Source organism: Micropterus salmoides, unplaced genomic scaffold (assembly GCF_014851395.1).
Source record: "Micropterus salmoides isolate LMB-PRFRI ecotype aquatic unplaced genomic scaffold, ASM1485139v1 Ms_hic_scaffold_21, whole genome shotgun sequence".
In the NCBI taxonomy this organism is placed as follows: Eukaryota; Metazoa; Chordata; class Actinopteri; order Centrarchiformes; family Centrarchidae; genus Micropterus; species Micropterus salmoides.
Window position 1 is genome coordinate 16,914,987 of NW_024041262.1, and position 23,927 is coordinate 16,938,913.

At 39.4% G+C, this 23,927-nt stretch overlaps 1 protein-coding gene across 1 annotated transcript in view; it reads right to left on the bottom strand.

Annotated features, from left to right (window-relative positions):
• Nucleotides 1-6,581: 6,581 nt before the first annotated feature.
• The window catches only part of pald1a (phosphatase domain containing paladin 1a), a gene marked incomplete at its 5' end in the record, with an annotated part of 34,199 nt that continues 16,853 nt past the window's right edge, over nt 6,582-23,927 (bottom strand). The window contains 2 exon segments of the mRNA XM_038736061.1: nt 6,582-9,092; nt 20,482-20,637. Coding sequence (XP_038591989.1) covers nt 8,943-9,092; nt 20,482-20,637 — 306 coding nt within the window.

Consider the following 23,927-nt stretch of genomic DNA (forward strand, 5'->3'; position numbering starts at 1 on the left):
GAAACATCTGCCGTACAGTCGTGCACCATTACGCACCAATGGTTCGGCAGCGGGACTCTCAACTGCTCAACTTGAAGCCACTACCAGCCAATAGTGGGAGCGCCTTCTCTCCGCTAGACAACCACATATTTAGCCAAGCGAATTTTTTTCATCTCGAAAAAGAAACAGGAGACGTTATATCATCATATACCGCAAAAATATCCACCTAAGCAGCTAGTATTGAGTCCTGAAATCTATTTTTCTTTCTTACAACAGCTCCAGGTGCAATTATATGTTTTCCTAACACATGTCACTGATAATATTGCAATAAATCAGGGATGGCAGAGGTAAAAAAATAAAAATAAATTCAATGTAGATGTCTGAAGAAAAGTGGGACTTGTTTGGAGAGAAGTCAACTTCTGGAATTTTTAAATGCATACACTACAACAGATAACAACAATCCACAGTCAAAAACACAAAGTAAAAATATATTTGCGAATATTAAAAAATATATTTGCTAATATTAAGAACAGAAAAATATGTTTGGAATATAGAAACAGATGATCAAACCAAAACCAGAGACACACTCCTGGCTGAAGACTGAAGGAGAAGTTTTTGAATAGCTTCACAAACTCTGTCTGTGGCAACAAAATTGAGATTGAAATTGTCTCTTCAGGTCCAGTATAGACAGAAGGAACACTTAAAGCGACCAAAACCTGTGTCAACATACATATTCTTTTAATAGACTTGAAAAAATTGAAACCTACGTATAGCCAAATAAAGTGCATTTCAAGGTGAGGTAAAGTGCTAATGTGCCAAAAAAAAGCAAGAAAATCTGATTTAATACCGGTTTTCCATGTCTATTGAATTCTAGTATCAACAAAGCACATCTTGCATTGTCTTAGTTAATGACCTCATGCAGCTGGTATCACATGTTTTCATAATTTGGGCTAATCCTGCAGATGCCACTGTGAGCATATATTCCATCCGGAGAAAGGGAACAAATCCAACACCATCAATAGAGGCTCAGACGGTGTGAAAACTACAGTAGGTTTCATCAGTGGAATGACACGCTGTTAAAACCTTGGATCACTGCTCAAGCAACCAGGATTTGTTTGGCCCAGGCTCACCCTGCTGGAGTCCAGACTTAGCCAGACATGACCACGCAGAGACTGAACCAACAACTCTGGAATCCTTCTCAGAGGAAGAGAAGGGGGTTGGGTTTTAAATGAGTTTTGACTTTCAGGTTCTTTTTGAGGAAAAAGGTGTCTAGACTGGACATTCTTTTCCCTCAACAGCTCCTTCACTGTGTCTGGGCGACCTCCCCCATGCAGTGCCTATACCCTCACTCTGTGGCTAATTACCTCTGTGCTCCCTGGATGGGTCAATGTAGAGCAGGTGTGGGTTTTACACAGTCATCCACTCCCCACCCCCCAGTGTGCATTAATAAGAGATGGAAACTAACCACAGCATTAAGAGATGGAAACCATTAACTGCCTTGAAAGAAGGCTCTTTTTCCATCCATACTGTTTGGAGTGTTTTTTTCTTCATTTGTGTCTAAACGCCAGGATGACATTCCACAATATAGCATAGTATTCAATTAGAAGCCTTGTTTTTCCCCTTCTGAAATGAATAGCTCCACTCACAGTCTGTGGTTAAGTCCACACACCAGAACAATTTTCTACTACAGTGCTTGCATTAGAACATTCTGTCCTTTGCAACAGGAGTATAAGAGCAAAACTTTAATGCACTCTTGTCGCAAACTGAACCAAACTCTTGAGTATTATAACAATAAGTCTGCAGATATTCATGTGAGACAGCCAGTGCTCTTCAGAAATGGGATTTATTGAACTGTATACACTTGAAAATGCAAAAGTTGTCGTTCCTTTCCTTCTCATACTTCACTCATACTTAAAGTCAAACTCTACGTTTCTGCGTAGATGGCTTAAATGTATTTAAAATCTGAATCACACAGACACTTCGTAATCTGCTGAACAGTAGTTAGTCGAGTCTTTGAGGGTGGAGCTGCAAAGAATCAAGCTTCTTCTACTGTTAGCAATGAGGAGAAGTTACAGTACAGTGTGTGGAGCTGTGGATGCCTCAGTGTGTGCTGTAATGTGGTCTAGCCATGCCAGCGTGCTGAGAAAATATGTGACTTTTCATCTCCGAGATGCAGGGAGATGCAAAGCAGCTGCTGGTCTGTCCGGCAGCTTGAGGGAAGAGGAGCGTCTACGTTTGTCAAGTTACAAACCAGCAACTTGAAGAAGTTGTTATTATGGTCCTCTGAACCCGTGTGGAAGGAGGGATTTCAGACTGAAAGGTTCAGAATTAGCGCTGAGTAATGACCCAGGTCAGACTCGATGAGTTTCACTTGACCTTCCTTAAGAAAATATGGATTAGTCTGAAATAAATGTGGGAGTCTTTTCTGTCCGAGCAGCTGCAACTGTACTCCTATATGTCTCACTATATTTGTGTCAAACGTTTTACCATAACTACTTCCACCAAAGAGGTGTATGTTTTATGTCTTATTTCTTTCTTCATATCTCAAAAACTACTCAACAGTTTTCAATTCAATGTGGTGGAAAGTTAAAGGAATAGATGAGTTTGACATTTTTGGAAATACACTTAAATTCGCATTCTTGGAAAGAGTTATACGTCTTGTCCAACAAGTCCCCTATATTAAATGACAAAATACGTTGGAACAACACAGTTGGGTTTTGTGATCCAACGCCTGTATCGACAAGACGAGATCACATATCTGTCCCTTTCAAAACTGATACAAATCACTGTTGATAAAAAAGAAAATGTCAAATATGACAGTTCTATGGTTAAGTTTTGGGTAGGTTTACACACAAAAGTAACTTGTTTAGGTTTAGGGAAAGATCGTGGCTTGGGTTAAAGTACTTTTGTAAGATTAGGGGACTTTCGTTACCATGGGTACAATAATAAACACTTGGTTAAGTTTAGGGAACTGCTGTGGTCATGCTTTAAAACAAACTGTCAGTTTAAAACAGAAAAGATGCAGCTGTCTCCCATGCAGTTGTACCAGCAGAGACTCCAGGAAATCACTGCCTGGTCAGAAAATAGTTCGACACATAAGCCACATAAAATTACAACGTGTGAACTTGAAGGATGATGGCAGGTGGGATTTTTTTTTAAACGTCAGGCTTGCTGTTTCCTTCTGCTTCCACTCTTTATGCTAAGCTAAGCTACAGGCCAATTTATACTTGCAATGCAGAAACAAGGGAAGGAGTCGGAGGAGATGGTATGTACGGCCCTTGAACCAGTTGAGGCAGAAGAAGGACAAGGCGAATCACTGTTCTTGCTATCTGCAAGTAGTTACATTTTTGGGGAGGGTGCCACCAGAAGAAGAATGACTGAGCTTGATGATAATTTGCTTTTATAACTAGTAGTTTTATTTACTGTTGACATATAGCATGCCTCTCCCTCTTCTTGTCTCTTTGTGCTGCCGGCATTGTGACCAGATACCATTATTTTACAAGAACAATGATTGACTTTGATGATCATTTTAATGTGATAGATTGAATATTCTGCTTGTATTACTAGTGTTACTTGCTTTAATGTTATCATGCTGTTTAGCTACCTATATAATGTGTTTATAAAGAACAGTGTACCTGCAGCCCTGTCCAAGAGGGAAGTGAGGCTGTTATGTTAAGTGTGCTCTTTTCAAAGCGACCAGGCTCCTTTGAGAAAAACTTTAATTTTACCTCACAGAGGTGATCGATTAGTTTGTTTTTATTATGTTACTAAATTTAGATTAGTTTGAAGACATCGCTGCAAAATGTGACAGCTAAAGCCAGAGTGCCTGCAGAGACCAGAGTGCCTCAATACATTTAGGCATGTAGACGTGGTCAAGATAACTTGCAAAGTTACGAATCGAGCATCAGAATGGGGAAGAAAGGGGATTTAAGTGACTTTGAACGTGGCATAATTGTTGGTGCCGGATGGGCTGGTCTGAGTATTTCAGAAACTGTTGATCTACTGGGATTTCCATGCACAACCATCTCTAGGGTTTATAGAGAATGGTCCGAAAAAGAGAAAATATCCAGTGAGCGGCAGTTGTGTGGACGAAAATGCCTTGTTGATGTCAGAGGTCTGATGAGAATGGGAAGACGGAAGGTTTGAGATGACAAAAAGACAACAGTAACTCAAATAACCACTCGTTACAACCAAGGTATGCAGAACACCATCTCTGAATGCACAACACATCGAACCTTAATGTGTAACGGTGTGGGGGTTATTTTCTTGGCACACTTTGGGTACCCTTAGTACCAACTGAGGATTGTTTAAACGCGACAGCCTACCTGAGCATTATTGCTGACCATGTCTATCCCTTTATGACCACACTGTACCCATCTTCTGATAACTACTTCCAGCAGGATAATGCACCATGTCACAAAGCTCAAACTGGTTTCTTGAAAAATGACAGAGAGTTCATTGTACTCCAATGGCCTCCAGAGACACCAGATCTCAATCCAGTAGAGCACCTTTGGGATGTGCTGGTGGTGCTTTTTATGTCAATATGGACCAAAGTCTCTGAGGAAGAATTAGAGCAGTTCTGAAGGCAAAAGGGGGTCCAGCCGAGTACTAGCAAAATCAAATGTTGTCTGCTAGAGTAAACAGAGCTGAGTTTTAGCTAATTTACCCAGAATTCACTGCAAATTAGTCCTACTTAAGATGGTCAAGAACTGCACAGCTTTGTGCAACAGATGAATTTAGACATCTCTCTGAAGTCTGATTATTAATTTGATCTAAGCCATATATAGTCAAAGACTTATCTTTGTGACACCGACCCAAGGTTGTTTCAACCGTTAAATTTTAAAGGTTTGTAACTATCCAACGTCTCCCTGTCGCGGTCTTGTTCAGGATTTAACTTGATGCAAACCTTATGACAATTCTCAAGTCAAATCAAGTCTTCTGGGAGTCAGTTCCCAAATAAGTCGAGTCTCTAAGTATCCAGCTCTGTTCTGACTCACTTTTGCATGATCCATCCTTGTAAAAAAACTAATATTCCCAGACATGATTTTAAAATCATGGTTACCATCAGCCAGCGTGCGCATATATATACATATATTTTAATGTACAGTAGTTTAAATTCAGTCCAGCTTACACAACCAGATAACAAGCCAGTGACAGTATTCTTGGAACCACGCCCTCTAAATTACAAAATTGAAAGATCGAATGAAGGGGGGGGAAAGAACATTTAAGAGCTCTCTATCAATTCAATCAGTATTTTTTATCCTGCCAGCTAAGACTTTTCATTACCTTGCTCAGTGGGGTGTGTAATACCTTGCCTATCAGGGATTGTATTATTGCCCATGGTAAATGAAGGCCTGGACCTTTATTTGCCACAAACATTAAGGAAAATCCCTTCAAAGATTTTTCATGGTCGTGTTATTATTGATCAAATCCCTGAAAGGGCTGAGAACACACTTCTCTGTCTCATCGCTGAGGTGTTTGTAATTCTGCCTTTATCCACACGAGAACAATCAAAGAGGACAGCGGTGCACCCATGCACCCCTCGGACCGGCACCATGCCTCCTCTCCTGAACAGCTCTCTCATCTGCAGAGGGAAGCTTTTCACATGAAGTTCATTACATCCCCTCTCGCTGCTCACCTCTCAAAGCCGCTCTTTGTCTGCTGTAATCTCGGGATCCCTCAGAACCGCTAGCTTGAGTTTCACATTGGGGAGTATCTCAATGAGTCTGGAAAGGATTTCAAAGGCAAGGGGCCGCTATATCATCCAAGCATGGTCTTCATGTCCTAGGCTTATCTTGACCCGGAGTCAAGTTGGCCACATGCTGCAACTGAATAGCCCCTCTCCATATCCGAATGTTGTTTTAACCAATTTGTCTCTGTTGGTTGAGTTAAGAGAAATTTACAAAACAGACACTGTAGTCTATTAAAAGGTGCGTTTGTGTTAGTGCGCACTTATCTAATACATCTCCCAGACACTGCCAGGCCCCTAACAAAGAGGTATAATGTAGACCATAAACTGAGTAAACAAGTGCAACAAACTATAAAAGGAGTGTTTCGATCTGGACAACTTGGTTTCCATTTTCAATAATCCAGGATAGGCTGTGGTGTGATAAAATCCTTCAACAACTTCCGTGCTCCCAAAGATAAGCCTGCTATGCACTTACAAGACGGGAAGTGATCTGGGATTTCAGCCTTTCAAAGCAGGCCAGCAAAGCCAAGTGAGCTTCACTGATGTACCGGCTTTTAATCCCCACACAGCTGTCCATTCTTGAGAGTGACCATATTTATTTTTAATTAAGACTTTACCTGTCCACATCAAAAGGCAACTCAGATTAGTCTTTTGATCTGCCTAAGCTCTTTATTACTCTATATGGAATAAGTTAAGATTTCAGCCCAACAATGAATCATCTGTTTTGTGTAAATGTATGCTGCTCCACGCTCATAACCTGCTCTGCTCTCCGAGGTTGGAACTGACACAAGACAAAGAGGCCGTCCGGATATACGAGTGGGTTCTTAGCGGTGCGTATCTAGAGCAAAAGATTATGCCGAGATAAGAAAGAAAAAGACAGGAAGCCGACAGAAGGAAGAGACAATTATTTGGCTCTGTCACACAGCATTGTTTTATTGAAAATCCTCCCACACTTAAATCCAAATCCTTGATGGATCAGAAATGATACCAAAAACAGACAGACACTGTTAAATCTATTTATTTTAGCCCCAAAAAATATAATAAATGGCACATACAGTGAATAAAGGGTTAACCATTGGCTCTATGATGACTGCCTGTTTAAAAAAACATTTAAAAAAAAACATAAAATTAAGAGCATAGCCTTACTAAGATGCTAGGGTGTTATTACAACCTGCACATGTGTGTGTATGTATGTTCTTGTGTTAAGAAGTCACATGAAGATGTGTTTGTAATCGATTCTCCTCAAAAGTAAAAAAAAAAAAAAAAAAAAGAAGCTATTTCAATTTCATTATCAATCATCACAATCTTTTTGCTCAGTTAGTCTGAATCTATTATATACAGTGCAAATGTTCTGATACATTGACAAAAGAAAAAAACATTAACGACAGGCATCTGGTAGAAATATATCTTTCTGGTTTAAAGGCAGGATTCATTGTTTTTAAAGCACACTGAGCTACAAGTTACTTTAAAACTAAAAGACATATTAGCAAATGAAAGAATAATAAAATTAAACAAAAAGTGTTACTCTTGAAGAAATATTGTACAGTAAAAGTTAACGTAGGCACACTAAACAATAATTGGCATGTGTTTAACAAATCAATGATCTAATTGTTGCCCTGATTTGCCGACAACACAGTTATTGTCCAGAACAGCAAAATATGCAGCTTTTGTCTCCTTCCACTGATGCCACCAACATGAGCTGCAGTTGTTAAAGGGTATATTTATCCTTCATCAATTGATACCAAGTGTTCTTTTTAACCCAAGTTACACCAAGTATTTGCAAGCCTGGCTGTTTCCAACCATAAATGTTATAGTCACATGTATAATTTAATTCCTGCTGATGGACTGGTGACAGAAATGGTAACTGTTTACTGGCAGGGGCCGTAAAGTCTGTGAGAGCTGAGCTGATTAAAGGGGAACTTTTTTACACATCAAAGTCTGTTTACAGGTGTTGGGAGAGTACTGCTGCACATGTGAAGAAAAAGGTGTTTAAAGCATTTTGTGGCTCCACAGTGTGCTAGGTGAAGTCTGATAAAGTGATGTCGCTTGAGTTAGCCTAGGATGGGGGTGAAGACTACAAGTTTGAAAGAGTAGAGAAAATCTGGGGGAAGTGTGGAGTTAGAAAGAAGTGAGCTTACCAGATCTCTGTAACTGCTCCTCATCTCTGCTGGAAGCTAGCAGCTTGAGGCTACATTAGCTGCTACTAGGATAACAAACAAAAACCTCAGACTAAACTGTATATGGCTGAGTTGCATTGTGGGTAATGCAGTTCCCAAGTTTTGAAAAGGAAGAAGTATATGTATAATAAAAAGATGATATCTTTAGTTCTTCACATCACATTAAAGAAGGGATGTTACCATTTCATGGGACTTAAAAGGAATCTCAGGGAAATGTATGCATTTACAATTCTTAAGCATCATTGCTCCAATGTTTACAAATACATACATTTACAGCTTTAGAGTAAAATCAAACTAACATACAAAATCCTGACATGCTGTAATGTTAGTACCTGTACCATGGCATGTAATTAAATCTAAAAAAGAAATGGGTACAACAGATGGACATTTTACTGCCATTATACTGTAGCAAAAGAAACTTAACGGGAACTTGCTCAACACTCCCCTAAAAAAAAAAAACACTGATGAGAGTTAGAAAACTCAAGGAAACATCAGCAATTAAATAACAGCAGCTTTCATATGTACACAGGGAATCTTCTCAAAAATGTAAATCCACAAGTTGAACAAAAGCACAGCCACAGATGACAGCTGTGCTGAGAAGAAAAAGACAGGGCTCAAGAAAAATATCAGGTCACACAGCAAACAGCAAGCACTTGTGACACAGACCCCAAATTGCTGTCTGACAACACAGTGGAATTTGCTTCTCTCCTCCATAACAACATTTAACTCTTGTCTTGTTCCAACAGAAGTTTTAAAAAGCTATCTCATCTTCAAAAGCGAGAACTCATAAAGAAAGAATAAAAAAACAAAAAAACAATAAAAAAAATATTAGTACATTAACACTATGTTCTACCATTGATTAAACAAGGCAAAGGCACAAATATCAACTTCTAATATAGGAGCAACATTCTGCTAAGAATCAACATCGAAACACCTACAAAATGTTAACATCGCAAGTGAGTTTGAAAAAAAGCACAAACAATAGATGATGTGAAGATATGGATAATACAAGGGTGAATATAGAAGGCATAACAATGTCAATGTCTTTTATTCTGAAAAGCACAGTACTGTCTTGGTGCGTTCACAGTGATCATCTCTTAGATGAACTCCCCCCGGAAAGGAAGTGACTGAATGTTTTGCTGTTGCCAGCGGCAGCGCAGCCTGGCCAGTGGCGTGTCCCTCGGGTTTTCAAACTCAGAGAAGCCCAGCTGGTTGAGGATGTCATAAACTCCGGCTCTGGCAGCCACCTACCACAGAAACACACAAAATGTTAATGAACAGGCAGCACAGCCAGCCAGGCATTTTTTGTCCTCCATGACCGCACAAACGCTTTGACTGCCACTTTTTTCTGAGTTACAGCATGTTATCTGATGGTTTCCTACATGTGTAGCTGTTAAATTGGAACAATAGGTATCAACTGTGGGTTTGGAAACAACAGGAAGTGGTATTCAGATCCCACGCTTAAGTAAAAATATCAACACCACAATGTAAGTAAAATCCCCAGAATAAAAAGTTTACTTAAAGGGGTACTCTGCTGATTTTACACATCGATTTGTTTACTTCTCACAATAAGTACTATTCAGGGTTATCTCAGCTCAGGTTTAGATACTTAACATTTATAACAAAAAGCTTGCGTTACAAACTTGGGGTGTGGAGTTTAAAAAATATTAACATTTGCCAAGCAGGCAGAGTTCAATGGAAGATTTTTTTGAGTTGTATTGCGAGAACTGCAGGATCTAGTGTTTGGGTGCTTGACCTATACTTGAGACTAAAAGTCAGGATATGTCGGGCTCTGCTGCTTCAGTTTTGATCCTTTATTCGTTAATCTCTCTCCAAACTGTTTCAAAGTGAAATATTCATTTGCAGGAGTACCCCTTTAAGAAAATTGCATAAATATTATCAGTGAAACACTGCGTATCAAAAGTAAATGTACTCATTATTAGGACTTCAACAAACAAAAAATATCAGAAAACAGTGGAAAATGCCCATCACAAGTACCCTGTGCAAATGTGTCCTTGTGAAATTGTTTTTGAACATCCAACAGTCCAAAGAAAGACCCAAAGAAATACAATGACATTAAACAATATTTACAAGATCCTCCCCTATTTATTTTGATGTAAAATGTTTACCACTGAAGTACAAATGAACAGAAAATTTAAAACATATTGTACTTATGAACAGTAATGTGACAGCCTTGGAACAACACCATGGATACAGTATATGTTTTTGGCCTTTTTCTCAGTCTTGAGTCATTACTCAATGAGGAAAGAGAGGAACACAGCAAGATTTCCCTCGAGACAGCGTTTAGTGTTCGTGTTAAGCAGCAGGTCACACTGACTCATGGTCTGCTGTGGCTGTCAAACACCATGGGACTGATGGGAAGCGCCATGGACAACCAGAAACATCTGGCCATAAAGCCAAACAATACTAACAAATACAAACAAACACGGCAGGCACTGACTTCCCTGCAAAAACTTTAAAGATTAAATACCCCATTAGAAGTGCCACAGCTTGCCCAGTTTACTCTGCAGGAGAAGCTTTAAATCTGTGATGTTCAGCCACTACAACTGATGAAAAAGCATGAGACTAAAAAAAGTGTATCGTTGGAAAGTCAATCGCTAACAGCTTACACTCCAAGCTTGGAATCGAAACAGGACATGGCTGAACCATCCGCTGTTAGTGAGTTTGTAAGTGGAGGTTACTTGGCCTAAAATGCTAGAACAATGTAAGCTTTACCTCTTCTCCTGAGGCAGTCAAGACATCTGCCAATGCATAATTGAGAGGAATGTGCATGAAAGATGTTTAAAAATAAGGATAAATAAGGGCATCGTTTGTGGATGTATGCTTTTTAACTATACAAAACTGAAGCACATGACTGGCTGTGAGGTAATCCTGTATGAAGTGCTGCTCGGGATACTTTTTTTTATTAAAAATGCACTGTAAGGTCGAATGCCAAGGAGGACATAATGGAACAATGAACAGGAATAATAGTATCAAGATATCCCTTTCTCTAAGAATGATTATAGCTTAGCTGGCCAGCTTTGTGCAGAAATAAACATAAGGCACCGCAAAGTGTGGTCTAGATTACCTACTTGCTGACCATGCAAAATCAAATCTTACAATAGATATCATGTAACGCTAAAACTCTTGCTTTGTAGAGTCGACACTGGTTCAAACTTAAAAACCTTTCCTCAGTCCTGTGAGCAGTCTTACTATGAAGAACATGATCATGCAGCTTCTATTGTCTCAATTCAGCTTTTCATGGCAAATACATGCACTGATAGACCTTTCAGTACAACTCTGTTTGCGTCTGATGTGTGCCTGGACAGCTGCCAGACTGAGCTCTATGTGTGGGCGCAAATGAGCAGCCGAACCATTACTCAGTGGATAGGACTCCCAGGAGAAACTCTGGATTTGTGCTGTTAACCTGACTCATCTACTCCACAGCTGGGCTGTGGAGTAGATGAGTCAGGTTAAGTATTGATGAGTGAAAAATCTCAAAGAAAAGTCTGTCTGAAAAGTCATGTTAGAGAGCCACTTCTGCGCAAGATTTACTGATTTTCTGTAAACCGTAAAACGTTTTCTGGTAAAATGTTTTGAACACACTGACCATCTGGAACAACAATGAAGATGATTATGCTGCAGAAAGAGTTTTCAGAAGTTTGAATTGATGTTTTGATGTTTTGTTCGAGCCAGTAAATTCTTGACCTACTTGCCTGACTGGGCCAGTGGCAAAAAAGGTTAATGTTGGACCCTTTGTGTACACCTGCACAGTCACATTACTCTGACAACCAGCCAACTATCTTAGCCATCATGTGAGCAATCCCCACCTGCACATTTTAACAAGGATCTTTAATAGGAGTGATCTTAATATTTATTGCTTATTTCTTTTATTTTCAATTTAACTTCAAATTAAATTTTGCTTCACTTTCAAACGCAGAATCTTGGGACACCCCTGGCACTTTATCATGGCTGCCCAGGGTGCTGATGTGGTGGAAATAACCGCTAAAGACAAATGCATAAGATGTGGAAATGCAGCAAATCATTACATCTGCACTACGTAAAACAAAGTGAAAAACAAATAAAAAAAGATCTAATCTTTGGGAGTAATTTGCTGCATCTTGCCTCCTTAATTGCACTCCATTTGTAAAAATGACCTTGAAGTTGTTGGTGTGTGGTAACAAGCTTTCTGGGTGACACTAAGCAGAGCTGTCAGAGAGATGTCTTTCATGCTGCTCTGAAGAGATCACAAACGCCAATACTCATTAGGCGGCTGGAGCTACAGAGGAGGAGCAGGGCAGCAAAGAGGCGCTGGTCTTTCCCACAGTCGGCTATCTCAAAGGCTGCACATACTGTGCCGGTGCAGGGGGACAGGGAGGCCTCTGTGCCACACATCTAAACAGCTGGAGTGACTGATAGGGTACCTCTCCTTCAGGCATCCATGGTATGCACTGTACACAAGTCCTGCCATTGTGTAAAGGGCCACGTTTTGGATTAGCAAACATGGATTTCAATTCCAGTAAATCCTCTGATGTTTCTGCTCGGATCTCACTACATGGGTCACGAGGCCACATGGGTTAATGAATAGGGACAATATTTGTCTAATGTGCACACAATGTGGGAATAAGCGCAATTTACCTTTTAACGTGCCGGTACTTTTCAAATACATGAAAGTGTTATATTTATGTTCAACAGTCCGGATGAACAGAAGCAACAAGACCAAATGGGTCAGAGGCTCCATATCAGTTGGCACAGGCTGCTGCCCTGCATGTATGGGAACACCGTGCTCCTGCTTTTAGCCACTGTAGAGATCAAATTAGTCCATGTCCACATGTATACACCCAGTGCAGGATGCAGGACAGACTTTACACTGGTTGTGTAACTGTGGCTTCAAATGTATGACCAGTGATGGCGATGACCCCTGACCACCGCCTCTGGCATCGTCGTTTGTCATTAATGATCCTGCCACGGTCACTGGTGATAGATTGTGCCTTCGGGTGGGTTGGGACGCTGCCAGATTCTGCTGCAACTGGGCCAGTAAACACATCACAATGCTGATGATGGTGCGGGCAAACTGTATCATGCATGTCACAAGACTTTCCTGCACCATATTTGAGTTAGACTTTTTTTTTTATTTTATTTTTTATTTTTTTGAAGAACCTGGAAAGCCTTTCTAGTCTTCGGACCACTCAAAGCTTGAGATTCACATCCCTGCATTCTCACTTTCGGTACAGAGTGAACAGCGAGATGTGCATCAAATGAAATGAATGTCTGCATGCGTCTGCAGCTGATATCTTCGTTGACCTCTCTGCTAGGCTTTCATGGGCTATGAAATCAATCAGAATAAATATCTCTTGAAGAGGACACCTAATCCTAGTCCTAATGCCGAGTGATTCCGAGAGTTGGTTGCCACAGCAACTGTCTCACCTCACAGAGTCTGAATGGTTCAAATGAATTTCGACCTTTGGCAGGTACAGTGGGACACTTTTTCTGTAGAAAGTAATTCATTTTATTTTAACCCTTTGAAAGCCTTCATTAGTATTTTTGCTTAATGTGAAAATATTGTCATTTTTTGGAGTACTTTCAGATGCTTCATATCCCGACAATGTTTACAACCTAAGCCAAAAGGTTATGTAAGTCAATAAATCCTAATAATTTTTAGACATATTAAAACAGCGCCATAAATATGTTTAGTCATCAAATATTACTATACTATATTACAACACACAGAATATATTGATCCAATAATTCTGAATGTAGAAACATGAACAAATATTTCTCAACACGCAACAATATTTGAACTATGTAAATCTTTTTGTTTTTGATATGAGTGCAAAGACATTTTGACTGAGTTTAATCTGCAATAGTAAAACTTCCCTATGCCTACATTTTTGTTTAGTGTGATCTAATTTCCTCGATTTCCTTGTCAGGTTCCTACTCTGTCCTCTCTGTAGGTTCCACAGGCTCCGAGGCTAAGTTCACAGAGATGCCTGAAGAGTGCCAGATCTCAGGTATTTCTTTACCAGCAACGCAACAGCATCGAAGGACAGTCCCCTACCAGTGACTGATTTGTCCTTTCATGTGTATATGTTGGAAATCCACAATGTAGCCATTTGAGTCCGGTAAAAAAAATGTTTTATGCCCCACTTTTTCTGCTTTGTTTTGATGTTTTTTCTTAGCCCAATATAAGCAAGGATGGTAGACAGCCTTGCAAGCCATTTGCAAATGAATGGCAGAAGTGCATCCTCCTCAGGGTTACTCAGATGTATATTCCAAGATATAAGAGGTCTCTGGACATGACCTTGTGAGAAAAAGGCATGTGGAAGATGCTTTTACACATTGTCAGACTGAGGACACATGTAAAACCCCATGTATTTGCACAGTTCTTCAGATGTAATTGGAGTCCACATAATTTTTTATCATCTTTGTGTGTCTCGTTTGCAAACCAAATGGAGCTGTTTTTTTGACAGGAAAACTATTCAAACAGTAGTCAACACAACCAATGCACAACCAAAAAATAAATACATAAATAAACAATTGGTGTCATCATAATAAAGTCACAATGAGCTAAAAAAGCACTAAGAGTCCATCAGTCCTTTGTTAAAGTTTTTATGCAATAGCAATTAGGCCTACAGTTTGTTTAAGAAACCAACAGCTGAGGAAACAAACAATAGATCAGCTTTTCACTATACTGTCACTCGAACTGTCAAGGTGATGAATTTATTTAGATTCAGTCCAAACAAACCACTGCCACTGGAAATGAATATAAATTGAAATATGAAAACACACAGGAGAATAGGTATTACTGGATAACCTTCCCTGCATGTAGTTTTAAATTTTAGCAGTGTGGACTTCTGCTATGTTCATCCTGACGTCCCCTCTCTGTGACTATCTGCATGCATATATCGATTATGCTGTCAGGTGTCCTGTCATCAAGGAAATTGGATTTAATTCATGTAGCAGCTCCATCAACAGTGAGCCCAGAAGTTGGATAGTAATGAGATTTTGATGAGTTTTTCCACAGGAGTTTCAGCCTGCAGTGAACGAGCACCCCCAGCAGGTTTAAAGCACATCAATACTGCAGCTGATGATGGAAATGTGATCCTTAGTTGCAGCGAGAACCAGGCCTCTATTTCCCCTGTTCCCCAGTATAATTGATGTATAGTGTAATGTCAATTTCTGCAGCACTAATTCCATCAGTTCGCGTTTCATGTCAGGCTTTCCACTTAGCCTTTTCAACATTTAACGATGTTAAACGTAGAGTGAGTAGAATTTGTCGGTTGCTGTTTGCAAACACACCATTCAAAGTTGGCCCCTCCTCCCCAGCTCAACAAGCGAGCGAGAGAACGAGGGAGCGAGAGCAGCTATGGTCAAGCGAGCTAGAGATTGAATGACAAGAGGGAGCTGCAAAACAGAGAAATAAAAATAACAATATAACAAACAAAAATGCCCACACCTCTGCATTATGTGTTCATGCTTGCCATGCATCTTGCTATTATTTGAATACCAGCTCTTATTTGACAATTTACTGTAGATTAGCATCACATAAATATTAATTTTGTTTGCCTTTTCAGAAAGGAAACAGTGCTTTGATGCATGTATAGTCTAATGCTCTCAGGCCTGAAACAGCATGAACTTTTCAGAGATTCTTTGAAGAACATGGCTCATTTGATATACTGGGGTGCCATCAGAATTATGTGCAATTGATGGATGGCTGTGATTTCCCAGCCTGGTCCCCTGTTTTCCTCCAGACCTTCCCAGTGGCCATGGATGTGAGTGGAACCTGCACTGGCACATCTAAAGGACAGGCTGGGTCATTCAGCTCAGACATGGCCCCAGGTGTTCCAGAAGACACAGGACAATTGACCAATTTTAAGTGCCGCCCATTTCCCCTCTGTATTCCAATAAAAGTTGAGCAAGCTTGGTAGCTGGAAGAACCTTGGTCAAATTTCCCTTTTCCTGTACATAGATATGCTATATGCTAGGCTCGTCAGTGTTGAAAAGAAAAACACATTTTGAAAATGGTTAAAAGCTGTTGCTGGGGGACATCTTAAGTTAGCTAATTTCATTTGCCTCTATCCTCATTGACAGGTCGCCGCAATAGCAACAATAACAAAAGGTAACCACGCCCTAAAACAGACCCTGCTTTATAGTCTTTAAATGAGACTATAATTTACAAAATGATCATCATCAGAATCAGAAGAATCAGAAGGAGCGTTATTGCCAAGTAGTGTTTTACACATACGAGGAATTTGCTGTGGTGATAAGGTGCTACACGTAGACAAACATACAGTCAACATAAACAAATGTAGAAATATATAAATATGGAATGGAAGAACAACGTTGCAGATATATACATGAGCATTATTCTATTCTGGGTCCTGCTGGGTCATTATGCTGTATTGAAGAAATCTTGAAACTAGTGTTTGAGACCATAAACTCATTAGGAAAGTTATAAGTAGGGTCGTATTGTCTTAGACTTCAATGCAATCTGACTTCTTTTATGGTAATCTACTAAATGTATTGTATAATTTGCTATTAAAATGAGGTCTTTACCTAGAGCAAAAGTCTGTACTAACATTAACTTTACAGTCTGTACCTCTGTGTGTATATTGTGTAGGCTGCTCCCCCATACCACCCCTATCCCTTTCTCCCTCTTTATGTCTCTCTCCCTCTCTCTCTCTCACCCCCAACCAGTCGAGGCAGATGGCCGCCCCCACCCTGAGTCATGGTTCTGCTCGAGGTTTCTGCCTCTTAAAAGGAAGTTTTTCCTTTCCTCTGTCGTCTAATACTTGCTCATGGAATTGTTGGGTTTCTGTAAATAATATCATAGTATGGTCTAGACCTACTCTTTTATGAAAAGTGCTATGAGTTAACTGCTGTTGTGATTTGGTGCTATATAAATAAAACTGAATCAAAGCAGCTCAGAGGTGAGGGGTTAGGATTTTTCAGCAGTTACAGCAGTTGGCTGCACATGAAAATACTGCACAAGCACAATTTAGAATTCAAAGTAATTTCATCAGTACATCTCAACTAAAATTCCTATCACTTTTGTGAGCTGCTTTCCGGCAGTGACTGACTAATGACCTGAATATTTCCCGTTCCTCCATTTCTCTTTGTCTCATTAAGTGCCAGGTCAGAGCACACTTCATTCAGATTCAGCAGAAACAAAATAAAAGTCACCTACACCAACTGTGTTTTAGTCTAAATAAACCTGTTACATTCTGACCCCACACACCGTCGCTGCCTCTCTGATACCTCCCTCTCACTCCTCTCCTGCTTGACGCTTCTCCTGGACCCGTCGTGTCTCCGTCGTCACCCCTGCAGTCAGAGTCCTGGTCAGAGCCCCTGTAAATCACCTTGCTACTGTATTCCCTGTCATATAAACTCTAAAAAAACATATCTTCATTTGAATGCAGAATCTATAGGCAAGGGACAAGATTTCGTTATCGGAAGCTTTCTGGTTTCCAATCAAATCTGAAAGGGCACTGGTCGCATTCAGGTAAACAGTCCGTGTGGAGAGTAAAGGAGGCGTAACACTTTGGCTGAAATACACTCTCGGAACCCACCGTCTATTGTCTGAGGACCATTTCAATTTTTATCAGTCTTGGGGATTAGCTTTTTAAAATGTGTGTACATTCAAAACGTTGGAAAACAGTTGTTGATGGGTTCTGAGATTGCTAATCGAACTGTTAACACAGAAGAGGAAGTCTTGGCCCGGATATCCGTTATATGAATATCCACTGGCTACACCGGAAGCCCCTATACATTGGCCATTACCCCCAGAGGCTAAATTGTCTCAGATGATATCTGAAGGATTCTGAGAGTGCCAAACTGGCCTCCGTTGGTCTTGGAGGCTGTGTTCGGTCCGATCAGGCCATAAATTCAACAGGTGGACAGAAGTCTCAACCAGATAAGACTGCTGGAGTTTTTGCTCAAAAGAAGGCAATTTTTGTTGGAAGGAAGGAAGAACAAAAGAAAAACAGAAAGGAATACCAGCAAAAACAAAAGGCTACCTAGATGTGTGTTTTCTGTTACCTTTTACAGCAGAGCGTTCTTGTTCCTTGTGTGCATGTCTGTATTTTCTCATGGCATAACTGGGCCATTAGAGTCACTCTGATGCACCACATATATTTGCTATTCATAACAGGAAGAATATGTCCAGATTGACTGCGCATATTTCTGTGACAATTGTTTATACAGCTATTGTTTCTGTCTATTTTGAAATTCCACGTTTTATCTTTGAGTTTATTCCACCTCAATAAGGACAAAGAAGGAAGAGATTTTCATTCAGTGATTTTCAAACATTCCAGGCTCTTGGCCGTGTGCCGTCTGCTCACAAATAAGAACAGAAAATGGCTGCGAAGTTACCGAGTCCAAATCATGACTAAGGATTGCCTGTTTGCTTTCAGCATAGGTTTTAGACATTCCACTCAAACATAAAAACAAAAAAATGCCATCATTCGGCTTAAAAAAATACATATTGTAAAGTTGCTGCCTATGCTTACTCTACGGTGTAAAAATAAAAAAAGATTTAATTGGTTTTGCTGAGCCTCAGTGCTAAAACTGGGAAAACAACAAGACAGCTAACATCTTTTAATTAATACCAAATGCATAGAAATGTAAATTAAACCATATCATGCAGATGTATCATTTGTTTACATTTTAAACCCACACTGTGTGTGTTTTGTCAATCTGCCAAACTGCTTATTTTTTTACTACCATGTGAGTTTAAAATATTGCAACATATATTTTAATTGCAGTGTATTTGTGTGTGTTTGGTAACACTTAAGATTTGTCATTTATTTGGAATGCACATAAATTCTCAACTTTACTGTAGGGGCGCAGCTGGCCAAACGATTAATGTAACAACAAAAACACAGAGCCGAGACATTATGAAGTTCAGTGTGTGAAGAACCAGGCCACAAAAGAACCAGAACCAGCTTGTAAATTCCTGGAGGAAAATGCAAATGAAACTCTGGTAACCAGTTCACAATGTGCACAAATTGAGTGCTGAAGAAAAAAGCCGTCCCTCATTCTGCTGTTTAAGTTTATCTTCAACCAAGATATTGGAACATGAAACCATAGGTAATTAAAGATTTGTTTCCCTGCCGCAATCTTAAAGAAACCACAATAACCAGCAAATAGTAAACATGTAGAGCAGCAAATGACAATGTGCAAATGAGTCTGAAAGGCCACCAGCAGGTTGCACTTCTCTAGTGTCTGAAAGCAATGCTTCACTTATTCAATACAGTACCAGATTCCAATGTGCTCAGCTTGCACGGCAATTTTTCTAAGGACTCATTACCTGCAACATTAACTTGACATTTCCATCTGATAGAGCTTTGTGCAAATTTATTTAGTGGTTTAAAAGAACACACATTAATTCTGTTTTCTTGTAGTTGACTTCTCCTCAGTTATTAATCTTATTCCTTGTCGTTTCTGTTTTATTTAGATCAGTGTCACAAAAAGTATATACATATCTATATATACATATATATACATATCTATATCTCTCTCGATCGATAGATAAGTGCTTGGCAACGATTAAAAATGGCTGTGTGATGTGCTATTTTGAGGGTACAGCAAATTTACACTGTTACACAAGCTGTACACTCACTACTTTATATTGTAGCAAAGTGTCATTTCTTCAGTGTTATCTCATGAAAAGATGTAATCAAATATTTACAAAAATGTTAGGGGTTTACTTACTTTTGTGAGATACTGTACACACATACACACACACGTACATATATATACACACACACACTAGAGTTACTTTCAGACTAAACTAAACAAAATATATTCGTCAACGACCTTTTTTTCCGTGACCAAAACGAACTATAACATGCAACATGCAATATTGTTGACAAAACGTAATGACTGAAATGTAATTCATAAAATAAAAACGTTAATAAAATCTCTCTTTCTTTTTGTCAATATAATGCGCAGAAAAAATATTACAGGCCATATTTTCTCCCTCTAGATTTTCACTTGAACAGTGTTTATTCAACGGTATTTTTTTCTTCCTGTGCTTTGAATGCTGGCCGACCGGGGCGACGCCTGGTACGCGAGGAAAATGTTGCACTGTGGAGGATGCAAAATCTGGTGATGAACACAACATACTAGGTGCCTAATTATATTGGACGGTAAGCAATGTGGTTATAAGATTTCTAGAAAAAACACTACAAACTTGAAGCGCATATCAAGGCTAACAACCTGGGAATTGAGGTAAGTTAATGTCTCCTTTATAAAATTGAGAACAAAGTTAACATTCAAATTTGACAAAACATTTTATCTATATGTGAGATAAGTGAAATAAAGACTAAAATGATAAATATCTAAATATCTCTATTTTGGTTAGAGCAGAGTGACCAAAATGCTAATCAAAATTATACTAATGAGTTAGAAAAGACTTAAATCATGGTTAATAACTAAAACTAGACTAAAATACTTTTGATTTTCTTTTGACTAAAATCAGTCAACTAAAATTTTTATCCAGTGGACTAAATTTGACACATGACAAAATTACAATAATACACACACACACACACACACAAATTGCATATGTATATAAATATCAAAGCGAGATAGAATAGAGAAGAAAACTGTATACATGGGGCAGAGATCCTGTACCTGTTCCATCCAGACAGTAAAGGAGCGCTGCCAGGAGTTTTTCTTCTCTAGATGCAGGTATGTGTTGAAGAGGATGAGGTAAATGTAGCGCTCCAGGTACTGCAGGCTCCACAGCAGCAGCTGCTGACTCTCTTTCTCCGTCTTACCACTTTTTATCTATGAAAAGAGGTAAAAAAAAAAAAATAGAAGCTCTATTGGTATATCAAGTGCGCACAACAAACACGTTCTTTCCCCTTAAAGCATTACTGTCATCAGTAGCTTACTCTTTACATTTTTACATTTGCACTGTGTAAAGTATCAAACGCTAGGCAAGTTGTCTTTCTTGTACTGGAGCTAGTTCAGTCTAATTTCCTCCTGCATGTAGGCTGTTTGCATAATGTTGGTCGTTCTTGAAATTTAACCTGCCTGGATGGAGGTACAGTGGTTAAATGTCTAGTACATGTGTTTGTGTTTGCTCTCACTTATTTGAAGTTGAAAGCACTCAGAGAACGAGACTTTCGCCAAAGTTACACAACCATCATTATATCTAACAATCTAAATATAACTGGAATAACAGAAAGTGTTTTGAAAATGTTAATAGCATTAAAAAAAGACACTGATAGACTAAATCAAGGGGGACGATGGCCACATTTGTTAAATTTAATTTGAGTGCAGTAATTAACAAAAAAATCACAGAAATGTAATTCCTGGGTCCAAGCCAAAAACAATAGGGCATTCACCAAATCTCACTGGCATCTGTTGATCCTGCTAATTAACAAACATACAAACTGGTCCATACAACAACGAAACAAAAGGTATGACACATACAATTCAGTATTAACCAAATTCACCTTGAAATAAACACAATGCACCCATAACATTTACATGTCACACTGTATAACCCGATTAATCACTCTTATTTTTCACTCTTTTTTAAAATTTTTCAATATGTAAGAATTGGCGAACATGTCGAATTCCGACTTCAAACGAATAAGAGTCAGCGGATCACTAGAGTAAACGCTAACTGATGCTAACTGTAGCTGCTGTTAGCTAGTTAGCTCAGTTAGTCAGACAGTTAGCGGTCCTATCAGCTGACTGACCGGACTGGGAGCTTGGAGCTGGGCAGGGAATGCTAGCGGGGAGCGGCGCAAGAATGGGCACCAGAACCGGAGCTAGGCGAGCAGGCAAGGGAACCGGGCTTGGCAGACTCCCAGTGTACACTGTCAGACCTGCACCGAACACATCCTCCTAGACTGAGGCCAGTTTGACTACAGAGAATACAGTACTGAGGTGTTTTACACTGGCTCCGACCAGACCTCCAAGGTCAACCAAGACACGGTGGATTCAGGGATCAGTCAGTGGCCACCTCTGGAGGCTTGTATGACCTATATGTGGTTGGACTGAGAGCAGACTGGATGCTACAGTGACTCACTATTGCATTTCGAGGCACAAGTGGTATTACGAGACAGGACAGGCCGAGGCTAGCTGATTAGCATGTTCATTTAGTAGATATCTGCAACACAATAGAAGTCTTTTACAAAGTCACAACTGTGGTTTCTTCACATTCTGTTGATAATTTTAGTAAATTTTTTTAAGTTATAAATTCTTACAAAATATCATACATTGACAGTCAGCAGTCGGTCGAGGACATGTAGTGAACTAGACAACCCATGAGAACAGCCGTGTTTCAGCATATGTAACATCCTCATTCCTGTACTGTGTTTCTCCTATATCCCCTCAACCACCTCCCTGCCTGCATGAACATTATTTTCGCTTAGGGCCAACATAATATTGTTTATCTTAGTCTCCCTTAGGCCATCGGCTCCACCAACACAGGGTCTATGTCCTCTAACAGTAGCAAATGCATATTGTGAGTCACACACTAAAAGCTCTGACTAATCCATTAAAATATACAAAAATGCACCAAGACAGAAAAAGAAGAAGCTCTTAGTTAACAACTCATGTTCTCACTCTCTTTCCTCCAACCACGTTAGAAAAAAATATCAAAAAGCAACAACAACAGTACTTTAGTACATCAAACATTACTAGTTATATATTTTAATGTAATAGGTTCCCATTGTTCTAATGCCCAAAGCAGTAGAAACATGGGACTGCAAACACCCCACAGAAAGACTCGAAAAGGTGCGAGAGACCAAACATTTCTCATCTTTGCATGCTTCACATAATTTACCCAAAAGAGTGCTGAGTTGTCACATCACATTAAGCCTGACGATGAAGGGGCAGAGTGTTGCGCTTTCCACACACCCACCACAATGAGATTTAAAATGCAGGACTTGGGAAACACTCATTTATTTTTATAAAACAATATAACAGAGCTAAGTGAATAAAAATGAAACGATAAGATGGTTAATATGAACACAATCTGTGAACAAAAAAAGTACAAAAAAAAGTAATCTGTGTGAATCTTATGCGTCAAGTTCAACTTTGGTGAAGATAGCGAAATGAATATTCACCGACAACGTTGACCACTATGAAGTCATCCAGTGCTGACCTTTGAGGGAACAGAGAGATTCCAAATGCAGAATAGCTAGCGTAGCGTATTAGCTGTGTAGCACTTTTAAATAACCCTCATCTGTCTGTCGCAGTATAAAATGCTCCACAAGAGCGTTGTTTTAAGAGAGACAGTCGATGGTTTTGTATGTCTTTTGAATAGTGTGTGAACATATTATCGTCAGCAACCAAGCTAACGAGCGCGCTGATGGCCAGCTAGGTTTCTTTCCCTGTTGAATTTTAGACCACTTGGGGGCAAAAACACTACAAATAAAACTCTTGACACGCAGGGCTTATACCTTCAAAGTTTTAACGGCTAATGCGTTGCCACACAATCTCTTATTTACACATTCAGAGACAAAAAAGCAACATTATTATTCATAGGAGTTATGTTTCTGCACCTGATCTAGAAATCACACAATGAATTACATCTGTCCTGCTCATTCATGCCTATACTTACCTTGTAACAGATAACAGAAACATCCAAAAGGTCAGCTTTGAAAGACCTTCTAATACCTGATCACAGTTATCTGACCAACGAGGCAAAGTAAAGCACTTGAGTCTAAGCAACTTCAAGCTGTATGCGACATTGCTGATAAAGAAAAAAATAACAACAAAGAATTTGCTCCACAGGCATTATATCGCATTCTTTTATCTCTTCTCCCCCTTTATCTGCTAAAGAAAATCCCACTGGCAGACAGCGGTTTTGACATTTGGAAGGAGTTCAGTTTGTAAGCCATCTACCAAAACCGCTACCTAATGTAGAATGCCAAACACAGTTCACACTAAATAAATCCAAATTTTGTGGCATAAGCCTATGGTCAGAAACACTAGAACAGTGCAATTATCCAAAGTATGGAGATGCTCCTATAATATTGTCAAGAGACAAGATAATAGTACTCTCTTCAACTAGACTATTTCACTGTCTTCAGGAGTGAGAGGATGCCAATCTTAAA